The 21,608-nt window shown below is 39.3% G+C and overlaps 1 protein-coding gene across 1 annotated transcript in view; it reads right to left on the bottom strand.

Moving 5' to 3' along the window:
- Positions 1–4,553: 4,553 nt before the first annotated feature.
- Positions 4,554–21,608, bottom strand: part of RABGEF1 (RAB guanine nucleotide exchange factor 1) — a 63,009-nt gene continuing 45,954 nt past the window's right edge. Inside the window, exons 10-15 of the mRNA XM_075059541.1 lie at positions 13,385–13,551; positions 11,602–11,683; positions 10,296–10,428; positions 9,782–9,873; positions 8,038–8,294; positions 4,554–6,786 (exon numbers count right to left, since the gene is read on the bottom strand). Coding sequence (XP_074915642.1) covers positions 6,388–6,786; positions 8,038–8,294; positions 9,782–9,873; positions 10,296–10,428; positions 11,602–11,683; positions 13,385–13,551 — 1,130 coding nt within the window. The 3' untranslated portion in view covers positions 4,554–6,387. The remainder of the gene's footprint in view (positions 6,787–8,037; positions 8,295–9,781; positions 9,874–10,295; positions 10,429–11,601; positions 11,684–13,384; positions 13,552–21,608) is intronic.

Below are 21,608 nucleotides of genomic sequence, written 5' to 3'. Positions count from 1 at the left end.
CCCTTTTGAAAAGAGAGTTTAGATTCTGGAAAACCCATATTTTTGCAGGCCACAAATTCACTGAGTGGTCCAGACCTTCAACAACAACAATTCTATTCCTCTGGAAGTCACATTAATTTCAGGTTGCTTTTTTCACTGGTGAGACATTAATTTGTAGCAGTATTACAACTTGGAAATCTAAACTGCAAGAACACAATAAAGCATCATGAGTAAGAGCCCAAATCAACAGAAACTCTATAAAAAAAAGTTATTCAGTTACTCTTTTGAAAGGTCTACAGTATGTTCTTCAGCAGCTCACTTGTCCTATTTAATGGATGCTCCAAAGTGTTTGCAGTGACCCCACCTACTAGCCATAATCTCCTTCACTCATACATTTGCAAGGTTGGGCCTTATGCAATGGTATGTAACTCACAACAGCAGAGAGTCATGTAAGGTGCCCTACAATTATAGGGCCAAATCAGGATAATAGTTTCTTCTCCTCCCCCTTAGTAAAGCACTTTGAGATCTACCGCTGAAAAGTATTAGTGCTTTATCAGATTTTGGACCAATGTCTGGTGTAAAAGGCTACATACCCTCACTGAAGAGGGAGCTGTAGCCCGCCCATTAGACCAGATCTGAAGTCAGCTCACTGTCAGTTTCCGGAAGGGGAATAAGTGACATTTTAAGTTCAGTGTATTTTGACAGTCTCAAAGTACTTAATTCCAAAAGCTTCAATAATTGTTTTAGTTGAAGAATAGAAGGTGGTTCTGCAACATCTATTGTCTCACAGTAAGATACCCCATCATCAGAAGCAAATCATTTATTCTCTAGTAAACCCTTCAGTCCAGCCCATGCACGGTGTGGTGTTGGGCTAAAATCATATGAAAACTGTAATTCCATCTTTAGGACATGGAGGAGTCAGATGACTAATTTTGTATGCTGGTCTAGCAAGTGGGGTACCAGACAACACCACATTTGGAATTCAGCAGCAAACCTCAGCATTGGGCTAGTCTAGATGCATATATAACCTGGCTCCCATGTTAAAGGCCTCTGTATTGGCTCCCAGGAGGACTCAATGTGAGGTGTCAAAAGATTTGGTTGAGCAATGGATCCTGGACTTCTGCCCTTTGCATTGGATAAAGTTGCAAAGAGACCTATCTGTGGATGACCACACATAAGAAATGTCTCTTGGAATACCTTGTCATTCAGTGTCCACTTGTGGTTGACTTAAGTGGGACGGGAGCCAGATTTTGCCACACTATGCTTGCTGGGGCCAAGAGGGCGTTGTTAATAGGCACAACCTTGGGGAGAGCTTGCCTTGGATGTATGATGGATGTTCAACAAGGAATGCTCGAGTTCCTCCATCTCCTCCAATGGAAGTTGTAAATTATCCACTACATGTTTCAGCAGGTTTCGAAAGGCCTTGAAGTCATCAGAGTAAGATGGTGGAGGAATTATGACAGCCTAATCTGCTGAAGAGGAGGACTTGTGAGAAGAAGGTATTTCTTCCTCCTCAGCTGATTCTTGCTCCTCCATTAGATGTGCCTGAGAAGCAAGGGTCAAGGGCACTGGTTGTTGCTCCTGACTTGCCGTCTACAAGACGGGATGCTGTATAACTGGGTTCCACTGTGCCCACTGAAGTGGAGCATAAGGGTGGGCCCCAAGATTGTCCTTGCCAATGTCTCTAGATATTTTCCGTGCTGATAGTTTCCTCCTCAGGTTGAACCTTGAGGGAAGATGTCAGAGGATCTTTGTATGGACACCTGAGAGTCAGATGAGGTATCATACTGGGTCCATCACAGGGACGGAGGGTGCCAGTACTGGGCCTGGGGAAGGACCTGAACTTGTAATGGTACTGAAGTGCAGGTTGCCTAGTAAGGAGGTACCTGGAGATGTCAAGTTGGTACCATCTGGAGACCCTCGGAGTCTGTGTGGGGATGGTGCCGCACAGGAGGATGAGTTACCATCAAGGATGGCAAGGATGGAGGGTAGGTAGGTTCTAGAAAGAATCGGTACGGGCAAAGAGTCTCTCTCAAACCTGCTTAGAAGCAGTGATTCAGGATCATTCAGGGTGCGAAGGTCCTAATGGAACAGGAGTCAGGAGAGCAATCAGGACTCTGGATACGGATCCTCAGGAGTCAGTATGTCAGGTGATAACGGAGATGGTACTGAAAACAAACTGTGCGTGATGAGCATTTCACCTTGCCTCTGGAGGTCTCATGCTTTGAAGGAATTGAGTCTGGTGCCACTCTGGGAGGCTTCTTGGTACACTGCTTCTTTGCCAGCAGCTTAGTATTGGGACTGAAGGGAATGGGAGCCCATAAGATACAAGGTCTCCTAAGACCAATACCAAAGGGATGACTTTTGAGGACTGAGTGGTGGCACAGGGCCCCCAGCGTCTTCACTTATTGCCAGAGCAAAGCTGGTTGGCATATTCAATGTACAAGGGGGTGACCTAGGTCGCATGGGTCTCAGAATGCTTGATTAACAGGAGTTTTAGCCTGTCCTCCCTCAATTTCTTAGATCTACTCTTGAAACCTGCGCAGATGTTTCATTTAGAGGGGATGAGACACTCCCCAACTCAAGGGAGACAGCTTGAATGTCCATCACTGCAGGGAAAAGACCTGTTGCAGGTCTGACAGGTTTTTGAAGCTCTGCGTCTTTGGCATAATCCAAACTCAAAACTGCAGATTGAGGCCTGAGAAAAATCAAACACAGGCCTAGATCAGGCAAAGAAAAAAAAAGGGGAAGGAGAAACCTCTTCCCTCAAAAGTACAAACTGTGCTAAACAGAAAAAATAAAATCAAAGGAAAATACTATGAAATAAAGAAAATATGAGCAAGAGATGTAGCATGCCGAGTGGCTAGCTAAACAGACACCACAATGCTCTGTCTCTAGCTGCAGATGACTGAGAAGGAACTGGAGCGCTGGCTGATCAGCCCCTCTCTGTGTACCTTCATGCAGGAGCACAAGAGTGTCTAGGGTGCAGACGCAGACATTGCTGATCAAAAACTCCAGTTAAGAATGCATAGGTGCACACACATGCTCACATGGAGTACCCATAGGGCCACTACTAAAAGAATGCATAGTTTGGTAACAGTTCTTACTGTAAAGTAGCTTCTCTGATCTAGGCATAGTAAGTACCGTAGTTGGTTCATGTTCAAAGACAACTTCGTTCAGCTCATTGATCAGAGATTCCCTAACACACTATTTTCAGTAGCATTAACCAACTATGGTACGGATTTTCTACACTTATGAAAATGAGAAGCAATCACTAACAACATAGTTATTGTGACATAAAATGTTAGCAGCCAGTCTTCTCCGGTCTTGCAGTGAGCTATATTGACCTTATCTGTTAGGCAAATATTTTGATTGGCAAGTACTTGCTCCTGTATACTATGAAAAATGTTCACGGCCACTGCTGCTATTCCAGCAGTAATAAAGACTCACTATTTTCTGATTCCTCAAAACTGGGCCAATACAAATATAAAAATCCTTCAAGTTATTTCCTGCTCTGGATTTCCCAATGTATCTTGTCTTTTTGCATCTGTCTTCCTTATAATCTCTTTTGTACTGGGAAAAACTTCCTTTTATATCTTAAACAGTGCAAAGTACATTACTGCTTAAATATGCCATCTGAATAGCTTACATTGTAGATAGGTTTGTCTGTTTACTGTCTGCCTGTGGGCAAGGCTAAATATCTTAAGCCATTTCCTTTAAAAACCTGTCACCATTTTATTTTCCATCACAGACACAGGCCAGTTATTTAAGTGCTAGACTGGAACCCAAATTACCACAGGAAGTATGCAGAGATTTGAGTTCTACTTACAGCTCAAACACTAGCTTCTTCTAGAGCCATGGGTAAGTCACACAACCTCTTCACCTGTCTTCCCGTTTGTAAAATGAGTATGAAACAAATTCACCCACCTCAGAGAGGTAACTGAGAATTAATTTACGCCTGTGACAGAACTTTGGTGGTTTGATAAATCAATTAGAAATACCGTAGCTAGAAAAGCACTGTAGAAGAATCATGTCATTTGACTACTCCACTGCCCTCTGTTTCAGTGATCTTTTTCCAAGATCAGAAACAGTTCTGCTATTGAGACCAGGGCCGCCGCTTCCATTTAGGTGACCTAGGGGGTTGCCTAGGGTGCCAGGATTTGGGAGGGCAGCAGACTGCTCCAGTGGACCTCCCGCAGGCGTGCCTGTGGACGGTCCGCTGGTCCCGCGGCTCCAGTGGAGCATCCGCAGGCATGCCTGCGGCAGGTCCACCGGAGCCGCGGGACCAGTAGACCGTCTGCAGGAACGCCCGCAGGAGGTCCACCGGAGCCGTGGGACTGGCGAGCCAGCCCTGGGCCTAGGTCACCAAAAACCCTGGCGCCGCTCCTGACCGAGACTCTTTGATGTATTTAGAGTCAGAGGTTCATATCCAAAATCTAGAGCACACAAACACCCAATGTTTCTTCCCCTCCACAAATATGGAAAAAACAGGTGCCTGGCATAAGTAAACAAATATTTAAACAATAGTGGCATTACAATAAAAGCAGGATTTTTGAAGAACTCATTAACAAAGGCCTAATGCACATATTTTTATTTAACAGCAATTTAGTATGCAGTAGCTAAAAGGTGTGTACATTTTTTAGTTAGTTAGTTTTAGGAAAGAGACAAATGTGTACCTGGATATCAGAATTAGCACCTAATGTATGTAGAGAAAATAAACACTCACTACAAGCATTGACCAGGTCTTAAACAGTCTAGGAACAGAGTCTCATCAATGTACAGTAACTACTCAGAGTAATTTCTTGTGATCAACTGACTCATTGCTGCATCTCTGCAGGGAAATGTGGGTAATTAGTTACCTTTAAAACACTAGGAATGCATAGTTCAAATCGCTAAACACAGCAATTTGAGAATTAAAAATAGGACAAGTCACAGTTTTGGTCTGAAATTATTGCAGTGCAAATTTTGAAAAAAAATCAGTATTTTTAAAGCAATGGAATACAATGAAGGGATAGGTACCCTCCCCTTGATGGAAAAAATTTAATGTTGCTTAAGAACAGCCCTTAGCCAAGCTAAGGAAAATATCTCTGAAAAGCATTAAATATCACAGGTACACGTACAAGCCATGGCAGACTAAATTAACTGGAAGATATTTAAAATGATATATAAAATGTATCACTGGAGTATAAAAAAATCTGCAAATGGTTACATGTTTTGTGGAGTGGACTACTGGGTTATTTTTCACATGAAATACAGTACACAGTGATGTAAAGCTTTTGTGAAGTGAACTGTATTAACCTTGATGCTTAACTTGTTCACTTTCAGTACTCAAAAATCACTAAAGCCTGGAATAGTGCAATTTTGCAAAAATGAATGTGCTCTTTCTTGCTCATAGCAAAGGGTCATGCTTTTAATAAAGTAGCCTCTAAAACATGTTCATATGATGCATGGCAGTCACTGTTGGCTGAGCATTTGAGCCATTTCCCCACAACTATCACCACGTGTTCCAAGTCTGTCATTTTCCTCTCCTTCCAAAACCTGCTTCAATGCTCTTTCTTCTTAGAAATAAGCAACACTAGCAACTACCTGCAACCCAACAGACCATCAGTGTACTGACAAAAATGGAGGCAAACGTTAAGATGAAAAAATATTTCCATTTTCAGATCCCAAGAGTTATTAGAAAGAATGAGCTTAAAAGCTATGAATACTATGACATAGTTCTGTCAAGCTTTCAAATCTGCAGTTCATTCTGTTGCATCATCCAGCTTGCTAAAATACATTAATGGCGTACTTCCATATATACTGTGAAGTTCATACTGAACTAAATAAAAGTTGCTAAAAATGGACATTTTTATATATCATTTTGTACTAATACACAAGGTGCCATGCACAGTTGAAACATTACTTTTTTAAACCTATTTACAATTCTACACATTTATTTTACACTATATCTTTCATCATTACAACTATAGAATAAATTCAGACTCTGAAACAGTGGTACCTTTGAGTTTCTGCTAGAACACCCAGCCTTGCATCCTTCAAGAAGTACTGCTAATCTTTTTCTTCTTAAATTTAAATTTAACTCATTATTTAAAAACACAAGTGCATGCCTAGAAGGAAGCTTTCAGGAAAAAGTTGTCAATGGACTAGTGTTGCTTAAAAATTACATTGGCTTTGTGTAGAAAATTTAAATTCAGTTCAAAAACCCACAAAAGCCTAATAGAAACCTACTTTGACTAAAATAAATACAATTTATTTCACTCTAAACAAAATAATTGTACCTTTAAAAATGTACTGATTTAAACTCATTTGATTTTTTTAGCCTCAAACTTATTCCCCTTTCCAAGCAGCAAATAGTAAAAGATGTGTAAGAATTCCCTTCGAAGTTAATACTTTCCTGGTAAATTATCATCCAGCATAAACCTGAGGCTGCAGTGGTGGGGGCAATTTATCATTCTCTACATTTTCGGAGTCAATAGCTGCTAAGGGTTGATTTTTTGGTTTTATTTCCAATGGATATTTTTCAACAATATCTTGGACTTCCTTAGTAATTCCGTCAGTCCAATCTATAAGGTCTTTCTCAAGCTTCTTGGCTTCACTGACAATTCTTTCCTGTCTTTCATTCAGTTGAGAGAGGAGGTCTAAGTTTTTATACATCTGTTTAACACCTAGGCACACATCAGAAGACCAGTTTTCAGATTCTTGTTTCTTTGGAGATGTTTGGCCCGACATGTAGCGATCAAAATCCTCCTGGCTTAGATTTAAAGATTGAGCGTCCAGCTTTTCAATGAAGGCCACAGCACAGCACTACACATAGAACAGAGAGAGTGTGTCATTGAGGGTACATGATGCAAGTCATAGCCCATAACAACAAGTGTTCTGCATTTTAATCGTGCTGTTATATAAACAATATGGTGGTTGCTTTAATGGTTCAATAGATCACCTGACAGCAAATTGCTGCTCTCCTGAAAAGCCTCTCAGCATAGCCTGATTTAAAAAAGGCAGTTCACAAAAAATAAAAACAACATTTTAAGAAACTGCAGAACACCACTCAGATCAGGTCATCTTGGCTGTACAAAGCAATTGTGTGCTGACTGAATGAGGAAGCTCCATTGCAAACTACGGGGTCACTGCATTTTGAAAAAGAACAGTAAGTAAAAGAATGAAAAGAAAGTTGACAGCAGCATGTTTAATTTAGCCTTTATACTACGCGCACTTGTTTTAGTTATGTTCTGAGCATAATTTCATGCTACACTATCTAATCTGTTTCTGAAAAAGCGAATGGGAGGATGTATCTCAGTTTGAAGTGTTCTCCTTCTGAAAGCATTTTTTAGAACAAACACTGATGCATTTCATATAAAGAAAAAAATCATTTTTCTTGTAGAATTGTTACATATGCAAATTTCAGGGTATCCAAGTTCATAGTTTTGTTCAGCCAAAAACACACACGCCTGCCCTGTTCTAGGGATACTTCCACAGGACTGTCCCTCTCTATCAATGACTTGATTCTGCAGGCCTTTCACATGATGAACTCCCACCGACTCAAATGGCAACTGTGCATGCACAAGCGCTGCATAATTGAGCCTACCAGCTATTCAAAATCTGTTGGGTCAGTCAACCTTCTCAAAACTGTTACAAGTTAATGGTTCTTCATCTGTTATATCTTAAATGCCTGAAGCTTGAGATTAACGTAAATCAAGTGGTAGCTGAACTTTCACCTTTTCTTACAAAATAAAAGTTTGCCCAAGTCTGAATGGGCAGAACACTGGTCAGAATCAAGGGCTTGAACTGGTTAAAGAAGTGGCTATGAAACCAGAGCACTGTTTGGTTCATATAACTTGGGGGGCGGGGGGAAAAGAGAAGAAGAAATGACAAGTGAAAGGGAGTGCACTCCAGCTTCAACAGCAATACACTGTTTCATAAGAATACTTTCACATTATCTTGTGATTACATTTTCTGCTTCCTTCAGTTTTAAGACATTCATCTTTGCTGGGAATGCCTTGATCAAACAGCAGATGATCATATTGTATAGAGCATCAACACTGTTCTTGAACTTACCAGATTGGTAAAATAGTAGCCATCCTCTCCAGTCATTAACCTGCTTGGATTACAGAAGCGGGTTATATACTGAATATTGGACTGCAGACGGGGTGGATTTCCCTTCAAAACAATATATATGAGTGTTGGTAAGAAGTCATCAGCAGAAGCTGGTTCGTTTTTTGTGATTTTTATAGCACTGAAGATATGTTTGCTGCATTGGGTGATGCATGCTAACTTATCACGAGGGACACGTTTTGAATCCATTTCGATAATATCTGTAAGATAAAAACCCTATATAATTAGATCTCCAGTCAGAAGCCCATAATAGTGAATCCACATGTAAAGGGTGACCCACTGGATTGCTATCAGATTGCACTATTTGTGTTTAATTTACTCTACCTCAGGGGTGGGCAAAGCTTTTGGCCTGAGGGCCACATCGGGATTGCAAAACTGTATGGAGGGCCAGGTAAGGAAGGCTGTGCCTCTCCAAACAGCCTGGCCTCCACCCCCTATCCGCCCCCGTCCCACTTCCCGCCCCCTGACTGCCCCCCCTCAGAACCTCTGACCCATCCAAACCCCACTGCTCTTTGTCTCCTGACAGCCCCTTCCCGAGACTCCCTCGACCCTAACCGCCCCCCCGGCCAGACACCACCACCTATCCAAGCCCCCTGCTCCCTATTCCCTGACTGTCCCGACCCCTATCCCTTGCCCGCCCTGACAGGACCCCCAGGACTCCCACACCTATCCAAACTCCTCCGTTCCCCATTCCCTGACCGTCCCCTCCCCCCACGAACCTCCACCCCATCCAACTGCTCCCTGTCCCCTGACAGCCTCCCGGGACTTGCTGCCCCTTATCCAACCCCCCAGCCCCCTTACCATGCCGTTCAGAATGGCATGTCTGGCAGCTGCACCACCCGGACGGATCTACACATGCTGCCACTCTGCTCAGCAGGAGCCCGCAGCCCCGCCGCCCAGAGTGCTGCCCGAATGGCTGCAGGGGAGAGGGAACAGCAGGGGAGGGGCCAGGAGCTAGCCTCCCCGGCCAGGAGGTCAGGGGCTGGGCAGAACGGTCCCACAGGCCGGATGTGGCCCACAGGTCATAGTTTGCCCACCTCTGATCTACTTGATGTTGGATGAAAACTAAGTATTAATATGCCTCCCACTTCAACCTAGTTCCCGAGTAAACATGGTTGGATTTATTCTCACAACACTTCCATGAGGTAAGGAAATAATATTCTCATTTTATAGGTGGGAAACCTGCCCAACATCACACAATTATTCTGTGGCAGATCCAAAAACTGAACCCATTTCTGGAAAAGCAGAACTAAGAGTTTTGTTTGATCTCAATAGTTGACCAAGTAAACAGTAAAAATATTAGGATTCAAATAAGAATGATGACAGATATGCTCCAAGGCCCTGATTCAGCATGGTAGCTAAGCACCTCAATCTTACCAGTCACAACCTTATCAATGAGACTACTCTCATACTTAAAGTTAAGCATGGGTTTAAGTGCTTTGCTGAACTGAGGCCTAAGTGAGACATATCTATCCCTAAAGATACCAGTGAAACAAATGTGAGTTACAGAAGCAAGATTTTTCCAAAGCGTTTCTGCAGAGGAATGAATTTATGTATATAATATTCAGGATTGAAGACACTTGTTTAAAGCAGGAAATATAGTCTCTATGAAAAAGTAGGTGTTGGCACTTTTTATTTCTTTAAATAGTTAATTTAGAGAAGATAAGCTAGTTTATAGTTCACAAACCTGTAATTGCTTTCACAACCATATCAGAGACTTCTGGAATTTCTTCATTAACAGGAACACACAGCATTTGTGGAGTAACCCAGTGCAAAGCCCTATCAATAGAAACAAATGAAAACACACACCACCCGTAGCGGTGAAGTCATCTGAGGTCAGCTGCAAAGGTTAACAGTATGCTAACAGATTAATTAAGAGATCATATGAGGAGCCTTCCATTTGACAAGGCAAACACTTCAACCCACTGAGGAAACTAGATTACTGCCCAGAAAAACATTTATATTATAATTAATATGCTACACGTGAGCGCATGATTATTTTAAATGAAATAACCCAGCGTAGTCATTTCCATTACCTTAACAAAAAGCTATAAAGGAATTAATCCAAAACCTTGTCTTCAGTTAATAGGTTAATGCCACTGTTGTGCACAGATTTTGCCATGCTAGTTTCAGCATGAGTGGCATAGACACCACTCGTGTGATTTTGGACTTCTAGATGATCTCTCTCCAGAAATCCTTACCTGATTCTCTTTTGGACAACCAGATCCTTCTTCTCATCATCAGTTGTTTCAGGGCAGAACACATATTTATACAATCGAGTCATGATATATTTTTCTATCTGGTCCATTGTTTTCTCAACTTTTTCTGGGGAAACTGAAAAATACAAACCCATCCCCCAAACGTTGTAAATTAGATGTCTATGGAACCACAGGCTTGTTTGTGAAGACTTAATGCCAGTTTGCCACAATAACCACTGAGTCAGCACAGGTACGAGTTATTCCCTTCTACTGCTCAAGTCAAATGTGAGTTAAACAATAGGTACTAATGTACTGAATCTAGAGCTTTTCAAAAGTAAAGAATAATACAACAGTAAGGAGCGAGTGTAGATGCTCTGAGATAACCATATGTCTAGGGCCACAGCAAGGCATGAAGCTGAAGATCAAACAGGTTCCTAGCTTCAAAGAGGTTTAATATCTAGGTTAAAAAAAATTACTTGAAGTCCTGAACAGATATGCTCCTTGGCACAGTTTACAATGTGGAGACATTTAATATACTTTGCTTTCAACTTTGGAGTTTCTGCCTCTCAGGAACCAAAGGGAAAGTGGGCTTGTTTCAAGGGTCAGAATAGTCATGCCTGTACAGTCAGAGCTATACTCACTGTGGACAAGCTTGAGAGACAGAAGTGGACTGAGAAATATTACTCTGCACTATGAATTTTAATTTTGGTTCTGCTGCAATGCATTTTATAGTATGAAATATCTGAGCTAGAGGCCTTTTGAACTTACATGTGCATGGAAGTGCGCAGTAACTACCCCTAGAGGCAAGAAGGCTAAAAGTTTTTGAGAATAATTACAGTAAGGTACGGGCCACTCAAAATATACTCACTGTGATACTTCCCATTCCAAGTGTAGGGAATACACCAAATACTGGGTAAATAGATTACATATAAATAATACAAGTTAAATTGCAGAACAGTTTAAGAAAGATGAAAGCATAGGTATGAAAGAATAGGAAATTAAAAAGGACTAAATATACCAGTTGAAAAACAGCAACAATTTAGTGGTTTTTTTTAAATTATGGACCAACAAATGTTTTGTTAACTGAACTGTTACTTGGTAGGATTTCTTTAAAATATTTAGATGGCAGAACTTAACAGAATCTTAAATACAGTGATGTTACTTGGAATAGCTCTGATTAGAGTGTTTACTATTAAAAATGTCACATGGGGACAGAGAGAGAGAGAACATGAGAGATTCGGGAGATGCAAGTGGCCTACATATTATACTGTTTCAATGATAAGGTGTGAGAGAAGGAAGAGTCCGATACCTTTCGAACGGGTCTGTAATTTCTCTGCTACATTTTGATAGAAGTCCTGGGCACATTCAGATTGTTCCTCAATACTTAATTCCTAGGACAGAACACTGATAGTAAGTGAAAACACACCATGGTGCCACACAAACGGTAAATGGCATCAAAGTAGTCATGTACCTATGCTTTCGTGGAAAATATCTAACAGCGGCAAGAGTTCTACAGAACACAGATTTATTTGAACCATGAAACAGGACAAATTATCTTCTCAGTATTGTGATTTGAAGACAATGTTTATTTGTTCTGCTCAATGCCACAAACACGAATGGGTGGAATGAGCTATATTTAAAGTCTGGGGCTGGGCACTGCAACAGGCTTCCGGTGTGACCTGGAAAAAGTCACTTAATCTTTTCATGTTTCCATTTTCTCATTTGTAAAATGGAAACAGAGTTTGTTAACCTAAGACAGAAGTTGTTACACTTAAATTTGTTACCATTTTTAAAGCAATTTGAAATGGAGGCACTATACAAGTACAAAGTGCTGTTACTACTGACAATGGCAGTAACCTTTGGAACACTGAAAGATTACTTTTTAGTGTTGGACCATGATTCAACAAGCCATTTCTATTCAGCAAAGCATTTAAGCACTTGTTTAGCTTTAAGCATGTCCTTAAGTCGCATTAAAGTCAATGGAACTGAAGCATGCGCTCACACATTGTGTGTGCACAAAAAGACCAACCAGTGCTGTAAGAAGGTAATAATTATTACTTGGAGGGGAAACATCATGACAGAACCCTTTACATAGGTAGTAACAGAGAAGCAGTCTTCCTCGGCTGATGACCAATTCCTAGAGTTTCAGTGGTGTTTGTACAAGCACACAAGCAAACTGGCACCAGAAAGCTGAGGGTGGCCTCAGTTTTCAAAGGAGCAAAAGCAATGACTTATATTTTGGAATGACAAAAGGAATAATTTTAACATTTTAAAGTTCCACAAACCCTAAAAGCATTTTATACTCAACTTTATTATCTATTTAAAGTAAGAGACAGGTTCAGAAATCATCTGATTTTTCTATGACTTATAAATGAGGGAAAGGAAGGGGGAATGTAATGAAAATGGTGACAATCTGAAATTCCAGTTAATTTTCAGGTTGCCATTTGAATTGCTGTAGTTGAAACAGAAGAAAATAGTATTAACTGTAGATACTCAACGTTTAATGCCCTTCATTTAAAAAAAAATGCCAAAAAATTCCCAGGTTTTATAAAAATATTGTTTTTATCATCAATTTTCCCCACATTTTGGAGTACACAAAAACATTGATTATCTTGAGAAAATCCAGTACTACATTTATGTTAATAAATTATTCGAATGGACTGGAATGCATACACATGCTTGTGTAACTGTATATACTGCTAATATATAGTCCATGAAATAAACCACAGCATTAAACTGTGTTTACATTCAGTACTCTTACTTTTCTCTATTTGTTGCTTTTTCTGTCCTCCTGTCCCTCAATATTTACCCAGAAAACTGTGAAGTTATTTTTGCACCTTTTTTTAAGCTTTCAAATTTTAAAATAAACACCAACAAATTCTTGAGAAATTTCAAACAAAATAAAAACCCAAACTGAAGGGCCTTATGAATGCTGTATCATTTCAACCCTAGGTGGCACTATAGACACATCAGTACTTCAATGGAGAACTGATGCTACAGCTTTTATATAAACTAAGGATTAAAATCTTTTGTTTCTGCCTAAGTCACTCATTTTTAATGTGTCACTTATATAATGCACGTGATATACCTACCCTTTTGTGATGCATTGCTTCCAAAAACATTTTGCACTGCTTATAAATTTCTTGACCAGATTTATGACAGGTCCTAAGAAACTCTATAAACTCCTTGGACGCTCGATCTGTCTCAATGCTGACCTGCCTGTTTATCGAAGGGCTAGGAGCCTTAGCTTCATGAATCTCTGCTGAGAACATTAGAAACAATTAGAGATTAATTGTACTAACCAGTTAATGTATCAGATTTAAAAAAATATAGCAAGACAAACCTAATTTAAACTTTTATACATAAAGATGAATTTTTCTTTTCTGAAGAAAGCAGGATTAAATAGTGAAATGTTGAACCATCACTAAATGCAAATATAAGGAACTGCTTATTAAACTAACAGTCACAAATATTTAAAGCCAGATTCTCATTTACATTAATGACCCTTTACATTAATTTTGACAGTATAAAGGAGACAACATGGGTGCAAGTTACAGTTACATGCTCACTTGAAAACTCCTTTATATTGCCAGAGCAGTGTTAGTGTAAATGAGAATCTGGTTTTAGTGTTTGAATCAGAGCAGAAACACCCAATATGCTCCAGTTTTCTACATGGAGCTCAATAGATGGGGAAAACCCGACCCTTTGCTTAGTGGGATTTGTTTCAGTAGTGGATGCAAGTTTACAAAGCTGGAAATGTATACATTAACATGGGATTTCCACACATTTCTCTTCTGGAAACATGTACTTCAGAAAATATTGGTTGCACTTTACATGACAGACATACAAACATGATAGGATTTTCTCTACCCAAGTTTAGCACACCCACCTCTCAGTTTGTCAGCCAACGCTGTCAAAATGAATGATTGAATGTAAGGTGATATAAATGAACATGATGAACAGCGAGAAGCAAAGAGACAGAAAAACATGAAAATATTCTTAATAAGCAGATCTTCAATGCAAACAAGGCAATTTATAACATGCAGAACAAGAGAATGCACTGTGTCAGTAGCCATACATGCAGGACTTCAAAAAAATCAAAGATTTCCTTTAAATAGGAGGAAAATAATTTGTCCATCAAGTTCATGTAGTTAATTTGGTTTCTTATCCAATAAAACTTTTATAGGCTCAACACTATGTCAGATTCATCTCTCATGTTTTAACTTCAGATATTTCAATGGAATTGTACGCCAGGGAAGAATTTGACCAGTAATGTTTAAGAGAGAGACTCTTCAGGGGCTTCTCACTTAGCAATATAATCTTCTCTTGATAGAAATCAAAATAGACACTATTAGCAGTAATGCAGTTACAGTAACTCCTCCCTTAACGTCATCCAGGTTAATGCTGTTTCATTGTTATGTTGATGATCAATTCAAGAACATGTTCGTTGAAAGTTCCGCAGTATTCCCTTATACGTCGTTTGGCAGTCACACGCTTTGTCCACTGCTTGCAGAAAGAGCAGCCACTTGGAGCTAGCTGGTGGGGGCTTGGAACCAGGGTGGACCAGCAGTCCCCCATCAGCTTCCTTAAGTTTCCTGTGTGGTAGCCACCCAGCAGGCTATCAACTGCCAGGCAGTTCAGCTCTCCCTCCCCCGCCACTGCCATGTGCTGCTCCTGCCCTCTGCCTTGGAGCTGCTCTGGGGAGCCTCCTGCTTGCTGTGCGAGTGGGAAAGGATGGAAGAGGGGTGCTAATGTCAGGGTGTCCCCTTCCTCACTCCTTTACCACATCTCCACAGAGCAGGGGGCACACACCACAGGGCTCAGGATGGAGGGAGCCTGCTGGCAGCAGCTGCTGTCTCAACTTGCTGATCTACTTAAAAAGGCAGTGTACTTAGAGTGGGGTCAGCATACTTCATGGGGAATGAGCATCTCTCTCTTTCTCTCACACAAACACACACACACACACACACACACTCTGTCTCTCTCTGCCATGCTGTCTCCCCTCCTTCCATTCATGCTGCCTTATAGAGTTTGAGGCTACATTAACCTGTTAACCCTTGAGGGCTCAGCCAAATGTTAGTTCATCATTTAGCAGTAAGTCATTCTCTGGGAAATATCCCACCCTCTGACTTCACCACCTCAACCAAGCTTCACAGTCATCACTGCTGTGTACAATATTAAATTGTTTGTTTAAAACATATACTGTGTATATGTAAAATTTCCCTGGAACCTAATCCCTTCCCTCTTTACATTAATTCTTATGGGGAAACTGGATTCGCTTAACATCGTTTTGCTTCAAGTAGCATTTTTCAGGAACATAACTTCAACGTTAAGCGAGGAGATACTATACCAGTATGTGTTAAAATTTTACTCCTTATAAGCCATATAAGTATTTGAATTCTATCAGTTAAGATCAATATTGCTAAAGCAAATCCATTCATTTCTATTTACACTCAAAAATTGTTCTTTAAGTATAAAGAAGAATTTTAAAAAATTCTGAAGATTCAAAGCAGAGATTTTGTGCAGTATGCAAGACTGGAGTCTACATAGTAATTTGAATACTACTTAAATGCAATCTAGTAGATTACCATGACAGTAAATAATTTACTAAATTTAGTATCAAATAACTAGTTGGTTAAGAATATGCACTTTATAAATACACTTAAAAAGAAAAAAGCTCTAATTTTGGAAGAGTATTCACTCAATTATATCAAATGATTTTATAATGTATTTTAATTCACCATTAAACAATGTGGAGTATTAACTAATTGGCTTCTTTCAGTATTCAGATTTTTCAGCATGAAGTTTTATTATCTGCCTATTCCTATGATATTTGGCTGATTAGATATCCATAAAAATGGCAACCTCATTCTGCTGTTTCTAGTTTTTGTGTAAGGACTACAAAAGCTCTGTTTAGAAAGCTTCATGAGAGACACTTCTAGCGTAATAAAGGTAAAATATTAATAGCCTCCATCTCGATACAGTTACTATAGACATGGCTACAAAATTTGAGAGCTGTTTTCATTTGCTCTCTAATTTAAATAACTTTTCTCTTTAATAGTCTCAGCATCCAAATTTGTAATAATTTAATATGAATCAGGGAAGTTGCAATTTTATTTGCTACTACTCTGTACACAGAAATTTTGGCTTATGACATGTGAAGCAGCATACTGTGTATTGCTCATTACAGTCTGCAAGATATGTGATTTCAGTGATAGTATAGAATAAAGTGTAAGTAAGCGTGCATATTTACTGATACTTTAATCACAGAAAAGGAATAAAGCCCATTTGAGCAGCTTAGGAAGAGCCTGCAAGAGGAGCTATATCAACATAATACAAAAAAACAGAAGCATGGGGATTTAAGGATAATTTTTACAAGGAGGATAATCATCATTTACATGAATATCTCCTTTTTCTTTCATTTCTATGTAGCAATTGTGTGCCACAGCAGAACATTAGCATGACAGCTGCTTCACACTATGGTTGTGCCATTACTGGACTAAAGTCAAGGAATAAGAATACGAAAAAAAGTATTTTCTAGTACTCCCCAAACATATGTATATATCCGATATATTATGTAAAATAAAGATACTTTGAAATTTAGAATTTCTTTAGAGACCAGAACATCAGAATGCCAAACAACATGCTATGGCTAGGATTTTGGACAAGATCCTAGAGCAGTTACTTTGTCAATTTTGTTATTATTCAACTCAGACAATAAAAGAGTGGCTTCTCTCATAACATAAAATTGCTTTCCCCCGATTTATGTAACTATGGAATGAAGACACACTTTGAGAATTTACTGGGTATAATTCAAACAAATTTACACAAACTAAAGTCCCATTTCGAGCCTAGTTATTTTTAGTGCAGCATTTTAGAGGCTTTTTTTTTTTTTTAAATTAAGATGAACAAGCATACAGACTCATTCACTGTTTTTAAAAAGTGGAAATTTGTTTTCTTTTATAGTTTGATTCCAGAAGTATTGTGCAAGGAAACAAATCTCTTCTAAGAAATCTGAGTTTCATTTTTTTCCCCTAAAGGCAACTTGTTGGTTCAAAGTTCACTTATCATAAACTAGCTTTAGAACGTAAAAAATTTCAAGCATTGCCTTTCTTATCATCATCATATTCAATGGCCTAAGTTATAGCTGGCACAACCCTAGTTTGGCTTTTGCAAAGCCCAACTAAATAAATTTACTAGAACAAGCAGACAGCTCTCCAAGCTGTGCTGTTTTACCTTCAGTAGGGGAAGCCAGCTCCCAGGAGGGAGTAAAAATCTCCTTCAAGTCCCTGAGAATGTTATCAGCATTTCGCTCCCTCCCAAGCTGTCCTTGCTTAAGGTTTCTCTCTTGAGCAGCTGGAATAAATGCAAAAGCAAGCAAGACACCAAGAGCAAAAGTATCAAGTGGTAAGGAGAACAGGACCAAAACAAAAGGAAAAACATGGGAACGAGAAGAATGAATGCTACAATTGTGGATCAGGGACAAGGAGTTAAGACATCAGGGATTTGAGATGCTTTTGTGTTTAACCAGGTGGCATTCATGCACTGAGAGGCGGACACTCCAAAGTGAAAGCAAAGTATATTTCCCTTCTTATCCCAAGGAAATATGTAATGTGTCTACAAAACTGAGACCCAGCAACAGCACCTTTCCTTTATAGGAAAATATACTCCAGGTGTAGGCAAACTATGGCACAGGTGCCGAAGGCGGCACACGAGCTGATTTTCAGTGGCACTCACACTGCCCGGGTCCTGGCCACCAGCCCGGGGGGCTCTGCATTTTAATTTAATTTTAAATGAAACTTCTTAAACATTTTAAAAACCTTATTTACTTGACATACAACAATAGTTTAGTTATATATTATAGATTTATAGAAAGAGACTTTCTAAAAACATTAAAATGTATGACTGGCACGTGAAACTTTAAATCAGAGTGAATAAATGAAGACTCGGCACGCCACTTCTGAAAGGTTGCCAACTCCTGATATACTCCAGGCCTTTTGGAGTTTCTCCTCGAGAGTCAAGTTCTCTATCAGCCATTTACTACCCAAGCCAAAGCACACAATCACATAATTAGTTTCTCTTTTTAAGTTATCACTATGCAAAGACAATGATGCAATTTTACTTCTTCTCTTTCAACAGACTCTACAATAGATAAATATTTAGTGAAGAACAAACTGAGTATTCCTCCAGAAACTCTTTGTTTTTTTAAAACAATGTTTATTCATGTTAATTTTCTTGAAGGGTACATGGGTTACACCATCTTAATTTTCCTTACAAAATTCTCTGAAGTCTTCAGAACATGTGGTGTTGCTTACTGCTTCAAAAGTGCATTTCCACAACATTTAGACATCTGGTTATTGAATATTACTAAATCTCAGGGTCTTTTAATCTATTATTCATCATAGAGTATTCTCCTACAATTCCTAAACCATACCATCATCACATTGAAAATGTAGATGATTCTTGGTTCCAACAAAAACATGTGTCACAGGAGCCACAGGACCCTGCCACATAGCTCTTTCCAATAAGGTTGTGACAGAACTTCCAGCTGGAAGTATTTTTGAAGAATAAGGTTCCTGTAAGCTTTCTCCCTTAACATGAGTTGGAGTCATCCCACTTCCAACATTACTTCTAAGCAGTAAATTGTCCACTAATTTACAAACTCATGTTTCTGGGGGAAAAAAAAACAAAACAGCCCTATACTTAGTCAAAAGGTACCCATGTCCATATGCATCTTTATTGAAAAGGTTTTGAGGAGAGTGAATGCTTGCCAGAAACCATCGTTACTCCAGCCATTTCAAATATATGCTTCATTCAGTCCCTGCATTTAGCTCATTTTTTTAAAATTCAGTTGTAAATTGAATCTTCTATTAGTCTGGATATTGTGAACATTAAGCACATACTGCTAACGTAAAGGTAGTTTTGTTAAATGATTTGAAAGTCACTTTTAATAAGGCTAATTCTTAAAATGAATGTTTGGGTAAAGAGGTGGTTGTCCTGTGCGAGAAGGAATTTATTATACTGGTTTACCAATATGTACAGTTGCCCGTTACATCCCTACTGGAGCCTACGTTTGTCAAGGTGCGTGCATTAAAAGTTTATCAGAGCTGTTCCCTGCAAGTGCTGGTCACTGTTTGCTTTTGCTCTGATAAAGTAAATCACTTTGCTAGAAGTGTACCATGGTATCATCTATGGTTACCTTTTATGACTCCTGGCAGTTAACTAGTAACCTTATTTACATCATTATAACATTAGGGCTTCTGGGTTTTTTTAAGGTTTGTTTCATTTTTTAGGATTTATTTTTAGCAATATGAGTTTTATATACATATCCAAAATTCAGGGTTTTTCAGAACTCTCGCACATACTGTAAAAAGTAATGTAAATCACAGACATTACTCTTTACAGTATACACTACTGTAGTCTTTGTAATGTTTCCTAATGTGTTTTAACATAGTTCTGTTTCCAGCAGAGCCATCTTAAGGTGTGGTAGGGAATCTTTATTGTACACCAGCAGCGTCTACATGGTTAGTGCATTTTAGAAATCACATCCCTGTTTTCTGCATTACTGCTCTGTGTAGACAAGCTCTTAGATAAAAGTTTGGGGTTTTTTTGTATCAAGGATGTTATATTCGTGTTTATCAACTGAAAATCAGAAGTCCTAATTAATATTTATGTGACTTCAGATACTCCTCAGTGTAGTTTGTTACATAAAACATACATAAAGAACCCTCAGCCACATTTTATAGGATTATTCATAGTGATTTTAACTGACAAACCAACTCGGAAAGAATACTAAGTTTCCTCATACTCAGTATAAAAACCACAAGAGGTTTAGCTGCAAACTTCCTTAGCTCAGCTTTGTATTCGTAGGATCTTTTACAAACAGTGATACCAGGAGAAAATTCCATTTGCTTTGTTTCAGGGACATATTAATGCAAGAAGTGGTGAAGGGAACAAAGGTCTTCTGAACAGTTTCTAATGTCAGCCCCCTGGCCTTTATTGGGAATTGTCATAAGAAAGGGTTACATGTCAAGCTGATACTTGTGATGACTTGGCTGGCCTCAGCTTTGTCAGAATGAGTGTAGTGTTGCTCTAGTTTGTCATTAAGTGAACTTGCTTACAGTTGCTGCTGTACAGGACAAAGGGAATGTTTTGAGCACAGGATGGGCTTAAATTGGAGGACAACAGATACACAAAATGTGCTTGTCATACCTATAAAGGGAAGGGAACAGCCCTCGTGTACAAGACTATAAAATCCCTCCTGGCCAGAGACGCCAAAATCCTTTTACCTGTAAAGGGTTAAGAAGCTCAGGTAACCTGGCTGACACCTGACCCAAAGGACCAATAAAGGGACAAGATACTTTCAAATCTTGGTGGGGGGTAGGCTTTTGTTTGTGTGCTCTTTGTTTTGGGGGTTGTTCGCTCTTGGGACTAAGAGGGACCAGACATTAATCCATGTTCTCCAAATCTTCCTGAACCAGTCTCTCATATTTCAAACTTGTAAGTAACAGCCAGGCAAGGTGGATTAGTCTTATGTTTGTTTTCTCAACTTGTAAATGTTTCTTTTTGCTGGAAGGTTTTTTACCTCTGTTTGCTGTAACTTTGAACCTAAGGCTAGAGAGGGTTCCTCTGGGCTCTATGAATCTGATTACCCTGTAAAGTTATTTTCCATCCTGACATTACAGAGATGATTTCTGCCTTTCTTTCTTCAATTAAAAGCCTTCTTTTTAAGAACCTAATTGATTTTTCCTTGTTTTAAGATCCAAGGGTCTTTGGATCGGTATTCACCAGGAAATTGGTGGAGGAGTCTCTTAAGGCTACCCAGGGAAGGGTTACGTTACTTAGGAGGGAGGTAGACAGAGTTTCCCAAATAACTCAAATAATTTGAGTGGTGGCAGAAAAACCAGATCTAAGCTGGTAATTAGTGGTTCTCATGCAGGTCCCCACATCTGTACCCCAGAGTTCACAGTGGCGAAGGAACCTTGATAGTGCTGCTAAGAGGCAATTAGAGAAACAGTCCCTAATATCAGGTAAAGCGACCTGGTCAGAGTAGGCATGTTCAATGGTAATAACCCAATTAGAAAAGAGAAACAACATGAAAATAGCATGCAGCAAAAGTCCTGCAAATTGAAGCTTACACATGCATATTGTCTGAGTTGCATAAAATACATAATATTATGATACTTAATGGTGATTGGAAAAGAACTAACAACCATGTAATTTGGATGTGTATAAGTGTCTTAAAACATGAGGGGATAGTTGGAGCTTCATTAGGGAAACCCATCATGAGTGACTTATACCCCAAAAGAAGGTAAT

This window comes from Chelonoidis abingdonii, chromosome 20, assembly GCF_003597395.2.
Source record: "Chelonoidis abingdonii isolate Lonesome George chromosome 20, CheloAbing_2.0, whole genome shotgun sequence".
NCBI classification, from domain to species: Eukaryota; Metazoa; Chordata; order Testudines; family Testudinidae; genus Chelonoidis; species Chelonoidis abingdonii.
This window is presented reverse-complemented; position numbering and strand designations above follow the sequence as displayed.